At 42.9% G+C, this 15,935-nt stretch overlaps 1 protein-coding gene across 1 annotated transcript in view; it reads right to left on the reverse strand.

Annotated features, from left to right (window-relative positions):
• The window catches only part of DYNC1I1 (dynein cytoplasmic 1 intermediate chain 1), a 234,361-nt gene that overhangs the window by 84,087 nt on the left and 134,339 nt on the right, over positions 1-15,935 (reverse strand). The window contains exons 8-9 of the mRNA XM_024212904.1: positions 13,842-13,941; positions 8,919-9,044 (exon numbers count right to left, since the gene is read on the reverse strand). Coding sequence (XP_024068672.1) covers positions 8,919-9,044; positions 13,842-13,941 — 226 coding nt within the window. The remainder of the gene's footprint in view (positions 1-8,918; positions 9,045-13,841; positions 13,942-15,935) is intronic.

Here is a 15,935-nt window from a genome sequence, read left to right on the forward strand (position 1 = left end):
GGTGAGGAAATGAAAGGTGTGGAGCATGACTGTGTACAGCTGGGATAGGTGCAGTTCATGCAGCTGGCTCAGGTTATGCAGAGGGAGTGGCTGTGGGGAGCTTATGAGGCCGGGGCCCAATGACAAGATCCAGAGGGCCAGGGGTGAAGGGCAGGCGGGGAGCATCCTCCCGCAGGACCCCTTCAAGGAAAACCCAAGAGGTGGAAGGTAAGGCTGCCCTCACCTCCTGGAGTAAGTGCTAGGGGGTACGAGGGGTGGAGAGTCCCATGCGTCGGCCGAGCACCAGTGGATACACCCAGGCCTCCCCCTTCCTCCCACCCCGGTTGTAGTTCAGCAGGTCCGGTTAAATCAGAGCCCTCGGAGGCGGCGGAGGAAGGCACGTGGCACAGTGCTATGATGGACTACCTGCACCATAAAGGAGTCTCTGCAGGGCCTGGAGGCAGAAGACATGGAACTGACTGCGGAGGCAGAGCAGGCCCTGTCTTCCTTCCTCCAGGGGGAAACTCAGAATCCGCGCAGAGACCCAGTGCAGCCCTGGCAAAAAGAACTCCAGAGTTAGCTGCTCAAGGCGGGTCAGGGTACCCTGCAGGCTCAGGGTGTTGAGCCGGTGCCAGAGCATGGACAGGACAAGCTGGTTAAACATCAGTGCCCTCCCTTGCAGGGAAAGGCATCAGAGCAGTCCTGTCCACCTCCACAGCTGCTTAGCCACCCTGCCCTCCAAGTTGTGCCAGTTCTCTGGTGGGGAGGGATGGGTGGTGGAAAGGTAGATGCCCAGATAGAGCAGCGGACCCACACTCCACTGGGTGGCCTGGAGCACAGGTGGGAGAGAGCTCGTCTGCCCCAACCATCAGGCCAGAGCTCTTGACCAGGTGACCTGGGAAGAGTAGGCCACCGGACAGACAGTTTGGCAGGCCTCCACCCACACCAGATGTCCAGGTCCTGGACCACAAGGAGCACGTTGTCAGCATACACTGACAGGAACACCCGCAACTCTGGCTCATGGAACACCAACCCCGTCAACCTCCTGTGAAGGAGAAGAAGGAAGGGCTCGACGGCCAGAGTGTACAGTTGGTCTGACAGTGGGCAGCCTTGATGCCCTCCTCAACCAAAGATGACAGGTTCAGTCAGGGTCTAGTTGAGCCAAACACTGTGGAGACGTACAGCACCTGGAGAAAACCCACAAACTGGGGCCCGAAGCCAAATGCATGCAGAGTGTCTAGGAGATACCCATGGGCCACCCCGTAGAATGCCTTCTTCGGGTCCAGGGACAGGAGGGCGAATGACAGACCATCGCCATACCTGAGCAGACGAAGATTCCAGACCAGATAAAGATTATCAAAACTGGTATGGCCCGGGATGGTATAGGTCTGGGTGGGATGGACCACAACCACCTGCATGGACCCCAGCTGCAGCAAGATGGCCTTTGCTATGACCTTGTAGTCCATGATGAGGATTGAGATGGGACACCAAGTCCGAAGGTCACGGTGGTCCCCCATCTTGGGCAGCAGGGCAAGCACAGCTAGCCTGCATGACAGGGGGAGCACCCCACTCCCTAAGGAATCGACCCAGACGATGGCGAGGTCTGGGCCGAGGACATCCCAGAACATGAGGTAGAACTCCACTGTCAGCCTGTCCATGCCTGGGGATCTATTAATGGACATCAGATGAAGGGTTTCCAAAAACTCAACCAGAACAACAGCACCTCCATGACAGCCTCTTCCTCCAGCAGCAGCAACTGCTCCGACAGCAGCAGCAGGCAACCAGTCAGGAGAGGCCCCAGTGTAGGTGGTGTCACACACACTCTCTCTCTGGGAGGATGGCCAGAAGGTTCCCAATAAACAGCACAAGGTGTTTTACTAGAAAAAAGGTCTCTGAGCTGTTTGTGGGCTAGAAAGTAGCCAGGAGTGAGGCTGGCCTAGACACCCAGGGGGACTTGTCTGGGATTCTTAGCTGGCATGAGGATTTGGTGGCCCAGACAATGGAGGAGACACTGCAATGGCTGTTTGCAAGTGCAAAACCTGTACAGGGTGGGGACACTTGTCCCCTGAGCCCCCCCAATCGGTGCCACTGATACATAGCCAAATACAATGATCATTTCTGAGCAACAGAACGTTGATAAAGATTTAAAACGTCCTAAAGTTCTCGAGGCCTGCTGATTCTTCCTCTGAAATGTGCCCTCTTTCTCTCCCTGAGACTTGCAAAGCCTCAAATGCTTGTTTAGACTTGAATCCTATTTAAAGTTTAGGTCATCCTATCAGGGAAGAGAAACAACATCATGGGACACAGATGATTAATCACACATAAACAATGGACAATGAGTAACAGTAACCTTAGCACTTGTGGATAATCCAGAGGTTATCACTTATTTGCACAATGAAAACAATACCAAACATGATATTAGTCTCTACTAAAAAAGCAGCAGAGGATGAGACTGAAAATATTGTAATACTGTTATGAATTGATGCTCTGGGTATGCTATCACCTTGAATACTGGGCCAGATCCTCAGGTAGTGTAAGTCAGTGTAGCTCCATTGAATATATGCTGATTTATACCAGCTGATGTTCAGGCCCACTGTGGTCACTTTTGGTCATCCCCATCCAAAAAAGGCTATACGGTGGAGGGGAATCCTGGGAAGCTCTTGTTAAAATGCTGCCACCAAACTGAAGAGAGAGTCAATGTGATATGCTGCAATTCACTCCCTCTCTAGAGGCTGCCAAACCATCCCTACAAGGAATGGCTCATCCATGGGGCCTCATACAATACTTCAGAAATGCACATTTTTGCCTTTGGAATGAATCTCATTGCCATAGGAATCCACGATGTTCCAGAGGGAGGGTCCCCGACCCTTCCCATTTGAAATTACACAGGCTGAAGTCTCTGCTATATTATCAATATGCACAGTATATTTGTGATTACCAAAGAACACTCATAGTGAAAAGCATTTAACAAATCTTTCCTTGGAAGGGGTGTTGCCTTCCTCTTTGGTTATGTTTCCGATAAAACGTTTTTGCTTACATAGGAAAACAAATGAACAAACTCATGTCCCTCATTCTTCCCTGTCTCTCCACTTCTACCACCGCATGCACCCTTGTGGTGCTGGGATTTATGATGAGCTAAAGGAGGAAACAATTTGTGGCACTCCCTTGTTAAAATATTGGCAGCAGCATGTCATTGGATATATCCAGAAAGAGAAAAAGTCCAGAGAAGGGTAAAAAGAATAAATGATGAAGCAAAGGGAGATTTCCAAATCAAAAGAGATTAAAAATACGAGGACTGTCTTGTTTCTGTTTTGAAGAAAGGAGAAAAGGAGGTAATGTGATGGAAATATATAAAATCATAAATAATAGAGAGAAGGTGAGCTGGGTGTTATTTAGTCTCTCCCCTTCTAAAACATAACAAGGGAATAGTCAAAGAAATAAAAAAGCAACATATTTAAAAATGATCAAACATTTTACACAACATATAATTAATCTGTGAAACGTACTGCCACCCACACTACATTAATGAGCCAAAGTCAAGGGCGCTGGAACAATTTACATAGTGGGGGAGCTGAGAGCCATTGAACCAAACTAAATCCTGTATATGATAGTAACTACTTCAAATTAAGGGGTGCAGCAGCACCCCCAGCACCCCTAGTTCCAGCAGCTATGGCCAAAGTACTTAGTAGGATTTTTAAAAGAATTAGATGTTTATAAGAATAGCAAGAATATAATCACCAGTTACAATAGCTAAAATAAGAGAAACAAGGCAGGTGAGGTAATATCTTTATTGGACCAACTTCTGTTGGTGAAAGAGACAAGCTTTTGAGCTCCACAGAGCTCTTCATCAGGTCTGTTATGGGGAGATCAGCCCCCATGCTTCAGGACATAACAACTAGGGTTCAGATTTTTCAAGCTATTTAGGTGTTGCTGCACTTGGCATTGCAATGCCTAACTGATTTGGAAGCCTAAATCTCATTTTCAAAAGTGATTTAGGCATTTAGAAGCCTAAGTCGTATACACTGTCACAGGGATTTTGGCTCCACAAGTGCCCAAATTTTGACAATGAGACTTTGGATCATAAATCAGCTAGGCATTGCAATACTGAATTCAGCAATGCCTAAATATTCTTAAAAACCTGAGCCTAGCTGCCTGGTGTTAAGAAAAAACTCCTCTATTAACAGATTACTGCATAACTGACCTTGTGGCAACTATAAACCTTCCACTGAAGCATTTGGTACTGACCACTTTCAGAAAGAATACTGGACAAGGCAGACCATGGATGTGATCAGCTATGGCAATTCCAATGGTCTCACAAAAGATTACAATAAACAACAAACACTAAAAAGCTTTACAGCCCATTGTAATGAATTTTACTTATAACCATCTTTAATATATACTGAAAAAGATATAGAAGTAAGGTTATGACTCCTGACATGGAATTTCAAACATTCACAGAATTTACTCTAAAGCTGAAATCATTTAAGGTTCTGACCAGATGAAGTTCACTTATCTGATTAATGGTCTATAGAGGATCCACAACCGTACTGCTGCTGATGCTATAACACCATATCTGGGGGTATTTCCTAGAGCTTGGTTTGAAATGGGTTCATAATTTTTTTCTCAGAACTAGTATGCATGGGTTCTTTGGCTGTGCAGTTTGAAGACACACATCTGTAATGTCCAGTTTCCTCATGTCTGAATCTCATTACAAAGCTGCTATTTAAAAGGCAAAGTCTGATTTTGTGGATGATCAGGTGGGTTCACTAGAACCAGAACTTGGACTAGTGAGCAAAATATAATTCTGGGTTTAGGGGATATAAAAAAGGCATTTAAATGGGAAGGAATGCGGTAATTCAAAAAACAAAAAGTCCATCTCTCCCTCTCACTTCATCTCCCTCAAAAATACGTTGTTAATGTAGAGTTATGTTATATACAGTATGTTGTAAGTTGAAAACACTAAACATTTGAAAGTCAGATCAGAACATAAAAAAGTGAAGGTTCCACAAACGTCACCACACAGCATGTACCTACTGGCAATAACAACGAGGAGTCCAGGAAATTCATAGATACTACAACAATTTGAGAAACTTTTCATGTAATTGAATACAATTCAATATGCAATATACTCTACACAAGTACAAGCTCCTGTTTCTCCTCCGTGCAGAAAAAGAAAGGCTTCAGCCTGTGTCTATTAATGTTGTACTCTAGCATGTGTGGCTGATTTATGTGGAGTGCACAAAGTAAAGGGTACATATCTGGCCTGCATCTGCTATATCTCAGAGACATACTGAGAGTGTTGTAGCCTGATTGATAAGCGGGTATTTGCTTTTATCTACTATGCAATAGTTGAAAGGGTTCTGCTTCCGAATTAGCTACAATAGTGAGGTTGTCAACAGAACGAGGACCGTGAGGAGCACATGAGAAACAGTCCATTATGTGCTCTCTGACTAGCAAGGTTATAAAATTTGTTAGTCAAACCAACAGGATCACAACCACTATAATATAGGAAAGGAGATAGAGCCACTACAACATTGTCCAACACTTGAATACTCACATCATCCCTTTTGGGGAACCCCAGAATAGGTGAAGCGATCTGCATATGGTCATTCTAACGTATCCCACTGCCCACAGGCTAGGTCTTACCTTTCATAGGCAGTTACGCTGCCCCCCACAATATCTTATAATATTTAATGATGGTTTCAACTTTCTTTCCTTGTACGTACTTCCACGTAACAATATTAGGGTCCCTATCTTCACTAGGTCAATTAATCATTTACATTATTCTTACATCAATTAGTTGCCATGGTACACCTGCAGTTAGTTCGTGTAAGTTTTGGTTAAGCTCAATATACTTTTAAACTTTCTTAAAATTCCAGAAGTATACTTCTGCAGTACCTCCCTTTGCCTTTCCCTATCATGTACCACTCTCATTTATTGTAATCCTTATCTTGTGACTTAAGGTCAATCTATTGGTTAAATACAACTTACCCAGTAACCGCCTATGTCATCACTGCCTTAGCTATTCTAAGCTAATTGTCATGCAGGCCTGAGGCCTGTAGGTCCTTTTGTTACAGCTTTATCTATAAAAAGAACAGGAGTACTTGTGGCACCTTAGAGACTAACAAATTTATTTGAGCATAAGCTTTCGTGGGCTTTATTTATGCTCAAATAAATTTGTTAATCTCTAAGGTGCCACGAATACTCCTGTTATTTTTATAGATAAAGCTGTAACAAAAGGACCTATAGGCCTCAGGCCTGCATGACACAAGTACTCCTGTTCTTTTGCGGATTCAGACTAACACGGCTGCTACTCTGAAACCTAGCTTTATCTATGTTTTACTCATAAATAGCTTTTACATATCTGGATGGGTACAGGATGAACTAAATAGAGGTGGTGGTATTTCTAGTCATTATATACATATTTGTATAGGCTGAGTTTAAAGATCATAGTGGAGTAGAAGATGATGGAGGGTGTTGTCTATGGAGTCTATGTGGAAGATAATATATGATCACTGTGGGAGGACAGCTGTGAGCAGATCAGGCGTCTTGCCTGCACAGGACATTTTGGTTACCCATGATCAATGGATGTTATTCCAGATATGTAGAAATACAGGGACAAAGGATGGGGAGGTATTGTGGGGGGCAGCTGATCAAGGCAAAACTTTTGTCATGCCTGGGCAATGTAGCTGTAATGAAGAATGTACATTCACCTATAACTGCTGAACAGTCACAGTATCAGCTGGATCTGAAGGAAAACTGGGCATAGCTGATACAAGACATAGTGGAGTGGCTGAATCAGGACTCTGAGTCAGGGAATGTTTCCCTTGCAAAACTGTAATGTATATGATACGAGGCTAAATAATAACACAGTTGGTTTCCACTAACTAATAGAATAACAACATGATGATCTAGAGAACTGACTTCCAGACTCTGAGTAGCATACATTTTTTTTCGTATTTTCCATCTGAATCAGTTAGCTCAGCTAAAACAGCCTGTATTGAAGAGACCAAGTGAAATGCTTTCTGCTGCCCCTCTAAATCACATGGGGTATGCTCAGCCAATCCGGGACACAGGAGAAATTCTATGTGATACCTTCCCAGAAACCATGGTTCAAATCTGGCTCCAACTTAAAATGGCACTGGGGAACATGAGCATCAACATGTCTGTGGATATCCTGGCACAGCAACACAATATTTCCCATAGACACAGAATCTGAGCTCGTTGTCACTGTAGGAGAGGTTAACCCAAGTTGTTGCATGAAGGCACTGTGCTACATGACTATCCCAAAAGACAGAGATTTTCAGGGGTCCAGACCCAATGCTTGTATCATATCATGGCAGAAAGTGAGGAGATCTACCCTACCTGCTATGGGAGAAGTAAGAAGAAACTCAATTAGTCAAATCTTGAAGACATCTTTGTGCCTTGAGGGTCTGGTTTCCCATGGAGGGATGAATCTGGCTCCACGCTTGTTCATTTCCATGAGCTGGTTTAGCTTTAAATAAAGTGCATGTCCTGGCAGATTTTTAATTCATGGGGTATATTATTCTCTCTGTCTTCCCCTTCCCATACAGGACTGGTCAGAATCTGGCCATTAACTTGAATAAAACCACATTCCTTTTGAATATGCAATGGGTATTTTCTCCACTTTAATATTTTGTTTAGAACATGAAGCTGCACGAATATCTTAAAATGATCTGAACATAATTAGGATGCCATGCTCTCAGATGTGTTGAAGGGACATATCAGACTGCCAAATAGGATACCAAGAAAAAAAATGTTCTTATTTCAAAGATAAAAATATGTATGGCATATTTACTGTGCAGGCCCAGCTTCTTGTGGAGTTGCTTTTGGGATAGTAAATTAGAAAAACATGTGAATTTAAGGTTATTTAATCAGGTTGAAGCAGTTACTCCAATTCCAGCAACTCCCTCCCACTATGTTACATCTGATAATGTACCAAAGTCCAAACATAAATTTAGTTCAAAAAGATCTTTGGTCCTTAAATGTAAAATGACCACTCAGTTTACACAGCTAGCCAGGTAATACATATTCTTCCAAAAGAAGCAATTTTTACCACAGCATAATCTGCAGTTTACTAATCCCTAATTGTAAAATTTTACAAACTGAAACTTTTCCACATGCTTTTTGCATGCCAGGATTCCAAACATAATTACAATGGAAGGGTATTAATAAAGGGGCTGGAGTCTTGAACCAAGCCATGCTCCATCATTTGGGCAATGTGATGGAAATAGAGCATATGAGCAGAAAATTCAGATGATTTCAGGCTATGTCATGTGAAATAGAAAAACGGGGAAAGAAGTGTAAACATGCACAAGGAAATGAAGCGTCAGACTATTTTTAAATTGTCTATAGACTTCTGAAGAGGCTTGGCCATACAATAGCATTGAGTGAAATTAAATGGTAGCCGGATAGCCCATAGGATTGTCAAATGCTAATTTGTTGAAGAATCCTCATATTGCTTAAGTCATTTTTACCAAGATATCAGCAAAATGAATGTTCAGAAATGCGGTGTATATTTATGCATTTTAAAGTTGAAAAATCACATTGAACATCAGAGGAATGAGAGTAGGCAGCTTGGGACACAGAGGACGCAAGGAAGTGAACGTGGGTGGGAAAGCATATGTTGCTGCCTGGATGAGGAAGTGGTACACCACAGTTACTTCATAAGTGCAAGGTCTTTATAAACTAATTCTTTTAGGGGTTGTTTTAAATACAGAATGACACTCAATCCCTGACAGGGCTGCATTATTGTTTCAGAAGGATTGATGCTTTCTCAAAACATTAGACTGCTGCTTGTACTTTTTCCAAAATTGTCTATTTTTAACTTCAGCCTCTTCATCTAAGCAATAGGCAGATGGGTTGCATAGCCAACTCTGTTTTGCCTAGTAGGAAATGAATGGCTTACTGAATCTTACCTGACAATGGAAAACATATTCTGGTGTGGTTTTCTTAAACTTCATGTTCCAAACTAAGGCCACCCCATCTGGCTCATGTGGAGCATCTTCGTTATTGTTATAAGAAGCAACCATCAATTCAGGGTACTAGACACGAAAGAACATGCAGTAGGATTAGATTCTGTTTTGGGGATGAAGAAACTATGTGAAATCATATGAGACAGAAGCAATCATTTCTCACGCTACATGTGGTATCAAGTATCTGGTTTTAATAATAACACACACCACTCCAAACATACTGTTTAGCTACACTTTGGTTTTATATTTTATTAGTAAAGTCCTTAAAGATTTCTCTGTTGGCTTCATATAGCGTCCTCTCAGATATCACCAGGATAACATTATTTACTGTAGGTAGTTCTCTAAAACATATAACTTAAGAAAGACTTCAGATATTCAAACTTTGCTATGAAAAAGGTCCTGTTACAGAAATTCTACTAACAGTGAAATCTGAAAATTTAATTTGAATGCTTAAAACATTTCCTTTCTGAGACTATGAAATTTTAGTCTCCATCAATTTATATAATATATATATTTATATTATTTATATAATAATATTATATATATATAAATATATATACATAATATTCAAACAATAGATCAGCTTTTATTCTGAAGTCCACATTCTTCAGCATGGTAGAGAGTTGCTTTTTCCTTCTTATTTCAGAATAAGAATAAGGCATCTAATACAGAAGATTCAAATAGCAAATGAAAACCTTCTTCACACAGGGTCTAATTCTGCAAGATGCTGAGGTCCTCTTTTGAAGTGCAGAGTGCCATTAAACAGGATTTGAGGGCACTCATTGCAGTGAAGAACCAGGTCCATATTTTCTAGTACACTCAATCTCAAAGAAAACATGTATGATGAATTAGACTTTCAGACTATATTGATTACAATATATTGTTTTCAACTATCATAAGCAAAACTAATTTAAGTATAGGGAGCCAAACATATTTCTGATGAAAGTCTATTTACTTCAGTTCAGTTACATCAGGAATGAGAAAAACCAAGAAATCTACTTTATTACAAAAGAATCTAACCTAATCTTGCTGAAAAATAAGCAAATATATATATTTATATAGAACTGGCATATGGGTGAATGAGTACATCATTATGCGAATACTTTATGCAAATATTTGCTGATGTATTTCATAATTTAAGCTAATAAGTGACCATTAAAATTGGCCTGGGCACTTTTACAATCGTTAAAAACCCAGATATCAAATATCAAGATCAAAATAATAATATTAACAATAATCTACCCACACAACACAAGTCATTTATACTGTTCTCATCCCCCACTTACACACATACATATACTTCAAAAAACTCTATCCCTCAATCCAAATGCCCAAGATAAAAAGACGAGCTTTGTATCATGTCCAGGTTAGAAGATATGGGTTCTGGCAAACCAATGGGGCCCTCATGGAGAATGACTTGTCATCAAGCCTCTCCAGTTTCAACCAAGAGTGATTCAGCTCAAGTTCTTCTTCTGGTATCTGCAGCATTACATAGGAAAGCTGGTGAAATCTCTTAGTTCCAAGCCATTTACCACTGTGCAGGGGAAATGCAGAGCTGGGAGAAACAGCTCTTCAATACAGACAGCTTCTATAAAGATAATGGGCCAAATTAATTCCTGATGTAACTATAATGACTTCATGAATTTGGCCCCTTCTACTTTGAAGCCTACAAAGGCATTTTTAAAAAATGTTTTAAAACCTTTTTTCACCCGCCCCCCAACCTTCAAAAGTTCCTTTGGAGCAAAAAAAAAAAACCACATAATGGAAATACTACAATAACGTAGAGCTGAGTGTCATAGAAAAGACCTAACTTGTGTCCATTGTTATGGACCAGCTGATTATGTTTTTATTCAAGTTTTATCATTCCTAAGTAGAATAGAGGCCAGATCCCAGACCCCTCTTCCCATGTGTGAGGGAATATTTGGTTAGCATAGGGCTGCCATAGCTGCTCTCATTTCACCTCCTCTCCCAACTCCAATGTATGGGCCATTCTGGGGAAAAGGAAACATGGCTGGGTTGCACCTACATTCTGGCATTCCCTGGCTGCTGGAACAGCCCTTACGGGCCATTGGCACCTGATACAAAGTACAGCATCCTTGAGACTGATCTGCTTTACACCAGAAACCAGCCAATCCCTCCTAGGATTATGAGAGAGGTAAAGACGGCTTAACTGTGTACCTAAGTATCTGTTTACCGGCACAGTTGCCTATTTGGGGCTAGTTCATTCTCCTGTAGAATGCAACTGGAGGTTTCTAAGTGACTTTATAGTAGCCTGTCTGAGCACAAACAAATGCCGGCTTGTAAGTTATCAGTTTGCATGCATTCTGCAGTCACAGTGTAGGCATCAACTTGTAAATTTAGTCCCAACTTTAGATATTCAGTCATTGATTGGCATCATATTGAATTGGACAACCACCATTATGAGGAGTTTTCACTTGAAGGGGTGATTGCTATTGAGAGAGGAGGTGAAGCACTATGAAAATTGTCAGGTGGGCACCTCTCCGGGGTTGATGAAGAAAATCCTGACTCCCAGGTCCCCAATCAATGAGTGCACACCAATCCCCCTTTTGGGAAGGCAAGGGTAAATCCCACAGACAAACACCACACTTAGCGATAGGACAATGCTTTTATCTGAAGGGAGCAAGCCCAGGGACAAGAACACCACACTTAGGTCCTGTCTACATTAAGGACAGTTTTGTAAAATGTCCCACCCTTGGCCTGCCTTTGGGGTGATCACACGAGAGTCAAGAAGGATCAGGCACTGTGTGTCTGAACTCTGTAGCTTTTCACTTGTTTTTGGCTTTAGATTATCTGATATAACCTCATTCTAAACCAAGCAATGGGATTTCCCTCCCTTTTTACATGAAAGTTGAACCTATTTGGGCATTTGCCTGAATAAAAGCTGAGTAAGGACCTAAGACTTTTACCCTTCTTTCTGCAAAAGAATGAGCGGACTACTGGATTGACTTCAACTGTATGAGGGATCCCACATGTCCTGACCCATATATCACAAGTGACTAGGGAACAAGATAATGTGTTTAATCAAGGCATCAATGTTCTTTTTATATTTTTTCCAGTTAACCTATTTGCCTTCAGCGTATTTTGCAGGAACAGTTTAATCACAGACAATTGACTAATGTATTCTGCCGTTCGCCTGATACGTCAAATACCGTTTGGTACACTAGGCATTGCATAATGTCAGGGTGGGAGTGTGAGCATACCATAAACCTCTGCTTGGTGAGATACGTCAAGCTTGCTCAAGTTCCTTCTCCATTACGTGAACACGACAAAGGAAATGAGAAAAGCCAGAGTGGCCCACCCCCAATGAAATGTGGAGTGGCACTGAGAATAGCTCAACTGCACATGCCAAAGAAATAAGGACTCAGGAGCTACTGGGAGGGGAAGGCAGGGAGGGGAAGGCAGGGCGGGGCCACCCCAGAACAAAGAGGCGGGAAATAGAACATGCTTGTGTGCCTGAGGGGCTGAGCAATTACATCTGGCAGTTTTCTAACTCGGCTTTATCTTGCTGTCCTGGGACTACTAAAAGCTGCCTGTTAGGAAAATATCAGATAAGAATTCCATGTAATTTTCAGCTCCTGAACAAGTGAACAACCACGATAAGCATTTCCTCAGGCTTATACTTGATTTCTGTGTAAATCCATATGTGCTTAAAGGCCACCCACATGCCAGTACATACCTCTTGTAAAATTTATATTCTTAGGTATGAAAGCACAGAAATAAATTCTCAATTTGAGTCTTGGGGAGTCAGTTATATAGACGAAAAAACTCAGTTCACATGCAGATGAGATTATATCCCATTGTTCCTAAAGTATCTTGGATCATGTATGATGTAACCAAGGCACTATGGCCTATGTGACACATTAAAACTAAATTATTTGGGCCCCCTGATCTAATGCAGGACTGTATCTCCCTGGCTTCCAATGCCTTTCATTCTAACCGCCTGCCAATTCACTGCTTCCCCTCACCTTGTCAACTGGCATTTTAACACACAAAGAACCGTCACCTGGTATGGAGGGACAAAAGACAGTCCTACTGTCTTAGGAGGTGTACAGGAGGATGGAGAGAAAATTATTGCTAGTCAGAATCACTGGGTGCCTATTCCACTGCCTCTCCCCATCCACGTACACTGCTCATCTACTTCAACTTTAAGCACATAAACTTTTACACATTGAGCTCCTAAGGTGCTCAGGAGCCGGGATATTTCATGTCCTCCTCATCTGCTGCTCCCCTTTCAACTAGTCACTGCTCCTGTATTTCTCAGAGACCTGCAGGAAGGAAGCCCCAGTACTAAAAACCTGGTGTACTCTGTGGCAAGCTGGACCTAAAGTCTTCGGTAAGACCCTTCGGTTTTCGTAGAGCTCTGCTGAAAATCTCTGTGGCAGAGTCAGGTACATTCAACATCTTTTTTTAAGGCATTAAATATGAAAAATAAAACAGTCAAAATATTCAATTCTTTGTGCTAGTTATTCCTGCCTGCAATTGTGTTTACTTTACTTGGTCGTCAAATTATAAACTTTCAATGCGCCACAAACTTTTGTACAGAAAATGTGTAACTGTAGGGTAGAAGTTGTTAGGAGAGTGGAAAACTGGAGGTTTTACCATTTGGGTAGGGTTATTAATACATAGTTTAAATATTAAGTCATGATTTTTAACATCAAATACAAACAAAAGACAGATTCAGATACTCACTAGTCTCCCCCTCCCCCTACACACACACACACACACACACACACACACTCTCTTTCATAGCCAATTGTTAACTAATGCCTAATGTCAATGAAACAAAATCTTACCAAATAAAACAGAATCAAAGCTTTATATGTGGTTCACAACTGCAAATCTTACCTGAAGAGACCAATCCATACAGGTGACAACACGATGCTTTGACCAATGCTCATCATAGAACTGACGATTAAAGGAAAGGTTGGCTCCGGCTTGAACATCTCTGTGTGGATTCAAACAACAAAAGGTATGCTTTAAAGTACCAAGGCTTACTTGCCATGACCACAAATGTAAGGATTTCTGACTGCCCCCTTTTCCCATTCCCTCTTTCCCAGCCTTGTCATCTTCACTTAATAATCCTGTCCTTGGCTATTTGGTCTTATTGGCCAGCTTACCTGGGAGTAACAGAAGAGTCACATTTTTGCATTTGGAATAAATTTGTGCACATATTTGACCAAAAGCAGAATTGCTAATTTCCCCCCCAAGCCCTCCCCCATTCAGCTTCTTCAATCACTGTGGACAAACATCCTTGCTGTCACTCAGGCCCACAACCTGGGCATCATCTTCAATTCTGTCCTCTCTCTTGATCCTCACATTCAGGCTTTGTCTAAACCTTGCAAATTCTTTTTGTGTAACATCGCTAAGATACAACCTTTCCTATCCACCCACGCAGCTAAAAGTCTCATCCTGGCTCTCATCATCTCATGTCTTGACTACTGCAACATCCTCTTCTCTGGACTTGACAAATGCAATCTTGCCCCAATCATTTCCATTTGAAATTCTGCAGCAAAGACCATTTTGCTAGTTCATTACTTTGATAGTCACCCCTTCCCTTGCATCCCTCCACTGGCTCCCCTTTCTCTATCCGTCAAACATGAGCTATTTGTCTTAATTTTCAAGACCATTCTCAGACTATCCCTACCCCACCAATCATCTCTCTCATGCTACTGAGATGTCACTTCCCACCTCCAATCATCCAATGATTCTAGCCTTCATCACCCACTTGTTACATTTTCAAACAATGATCCCTTTCTCCCATGCTGCCTCTCATGCATGGCAGGAGCTCCCTGTAAACATCCACAAAGCTAATTCCTTATCCTCCTTCAAATCCCTTCTTAAAAATCTCCTTTGCCGTGATGCTTACCAAAAACTTGACAATTGTGAGGCAAGTGGTGAACACTATGTTTCACAATTGTGTGCCTATCACACTGACTAGTATGATCTCATTGTTTCCTGGTGCTCCTCCATCTGGCCTGTCTGTATCCAGCTGTTGTTTCTTGTCTTATACTTAGATTGTAAGCTTTTGGGGGCAGGGACCATTTTTTGTTTAGGGTTTGTACAGCACCTAGCACAATGGGATCCTAGTCCGTGGCTGGAGCTTCTAGGTTCTGCCACAGTTCAAATAATAATAAACAACATATTCCACAGTGCCTATGAAATGCGTATAGTTCTTCTAAAGCCATAATATGCCCCAGCTCCAAATCCACATAAGTTATCGCCACTCAAGTTATAATGACTGTCTGGTCCTATATATGTATTCCCCTACCACATGTTACCTTCTTGTGTTCATTGTGGATTCACTCACTGCAATGGTCTAAGTAAGGTCTTCGACGTCCTCTAGGGTTGCATTGCCAAACTGTCTAATTGCACAAAACCAAACACCCTTACCCAGCCATCTGCCTCGCCCTTCCCCCGAGGCCAATGCCAATGCCCTGCCCCTTCTCCGAGGCCCCACCCCTTCTCACTCCATCCCCCCTCCCTCTATCGCTCGCTCTCCCCCACCCTCACTCACTTTCACCGGGCTGGGGCAAGGGGTTGGGTGCGGGAGGGGGTGTGGGCTCTGGGATGGGAGGCGGGGCCGAGGGAGGGGGAGGGGGCTCCGGGCTGAGACTGGGGCAGGGGATTGGGGTGCAGGAGGGTGTGTGCCGTGCAGACTCTGGGAGGGAGTTTGGGTGCAGGAGGGGGCTCAGGGCTGGGGCAGAGGGTTGGGGTATGGGAGGGGGTGAAGGATGCGGACACTGGGAGGAAGTTTGGGTGCGGGAAGGGGCTCAGGGCTGGGGCAGGACGTTGGGGTGCAGGAGGGATGAAGGGTGCGGACTCTGGGAGGGAGTTTGGGTGCAATAGGGGGCTCAGGGCTGAGGCAGGGGGTTGGTGTGTATGAGGGGGTGAGAGGTGCAGGCTCTGGGCGGTGCTTACCTCGGGTGGCTCCCGGAAGTG

The sequence above is a fragment of the Terrapene carolina genome, unplaced genomic scaffold, assembly GCF_002925995.2.
Source record: "Terrapene carolina triunguis isolate 2854851 unplaced genomic scaffold, T_m_triunguis-2.0 Scaffold84, whole genome shotgun sequence".
In the NCBI taxonomy this organism is placed as follows: Eukaryota; Metazoa; Chordata; order Testudines; family Emydidae; genus Terrapene; species Terrapene triunguis.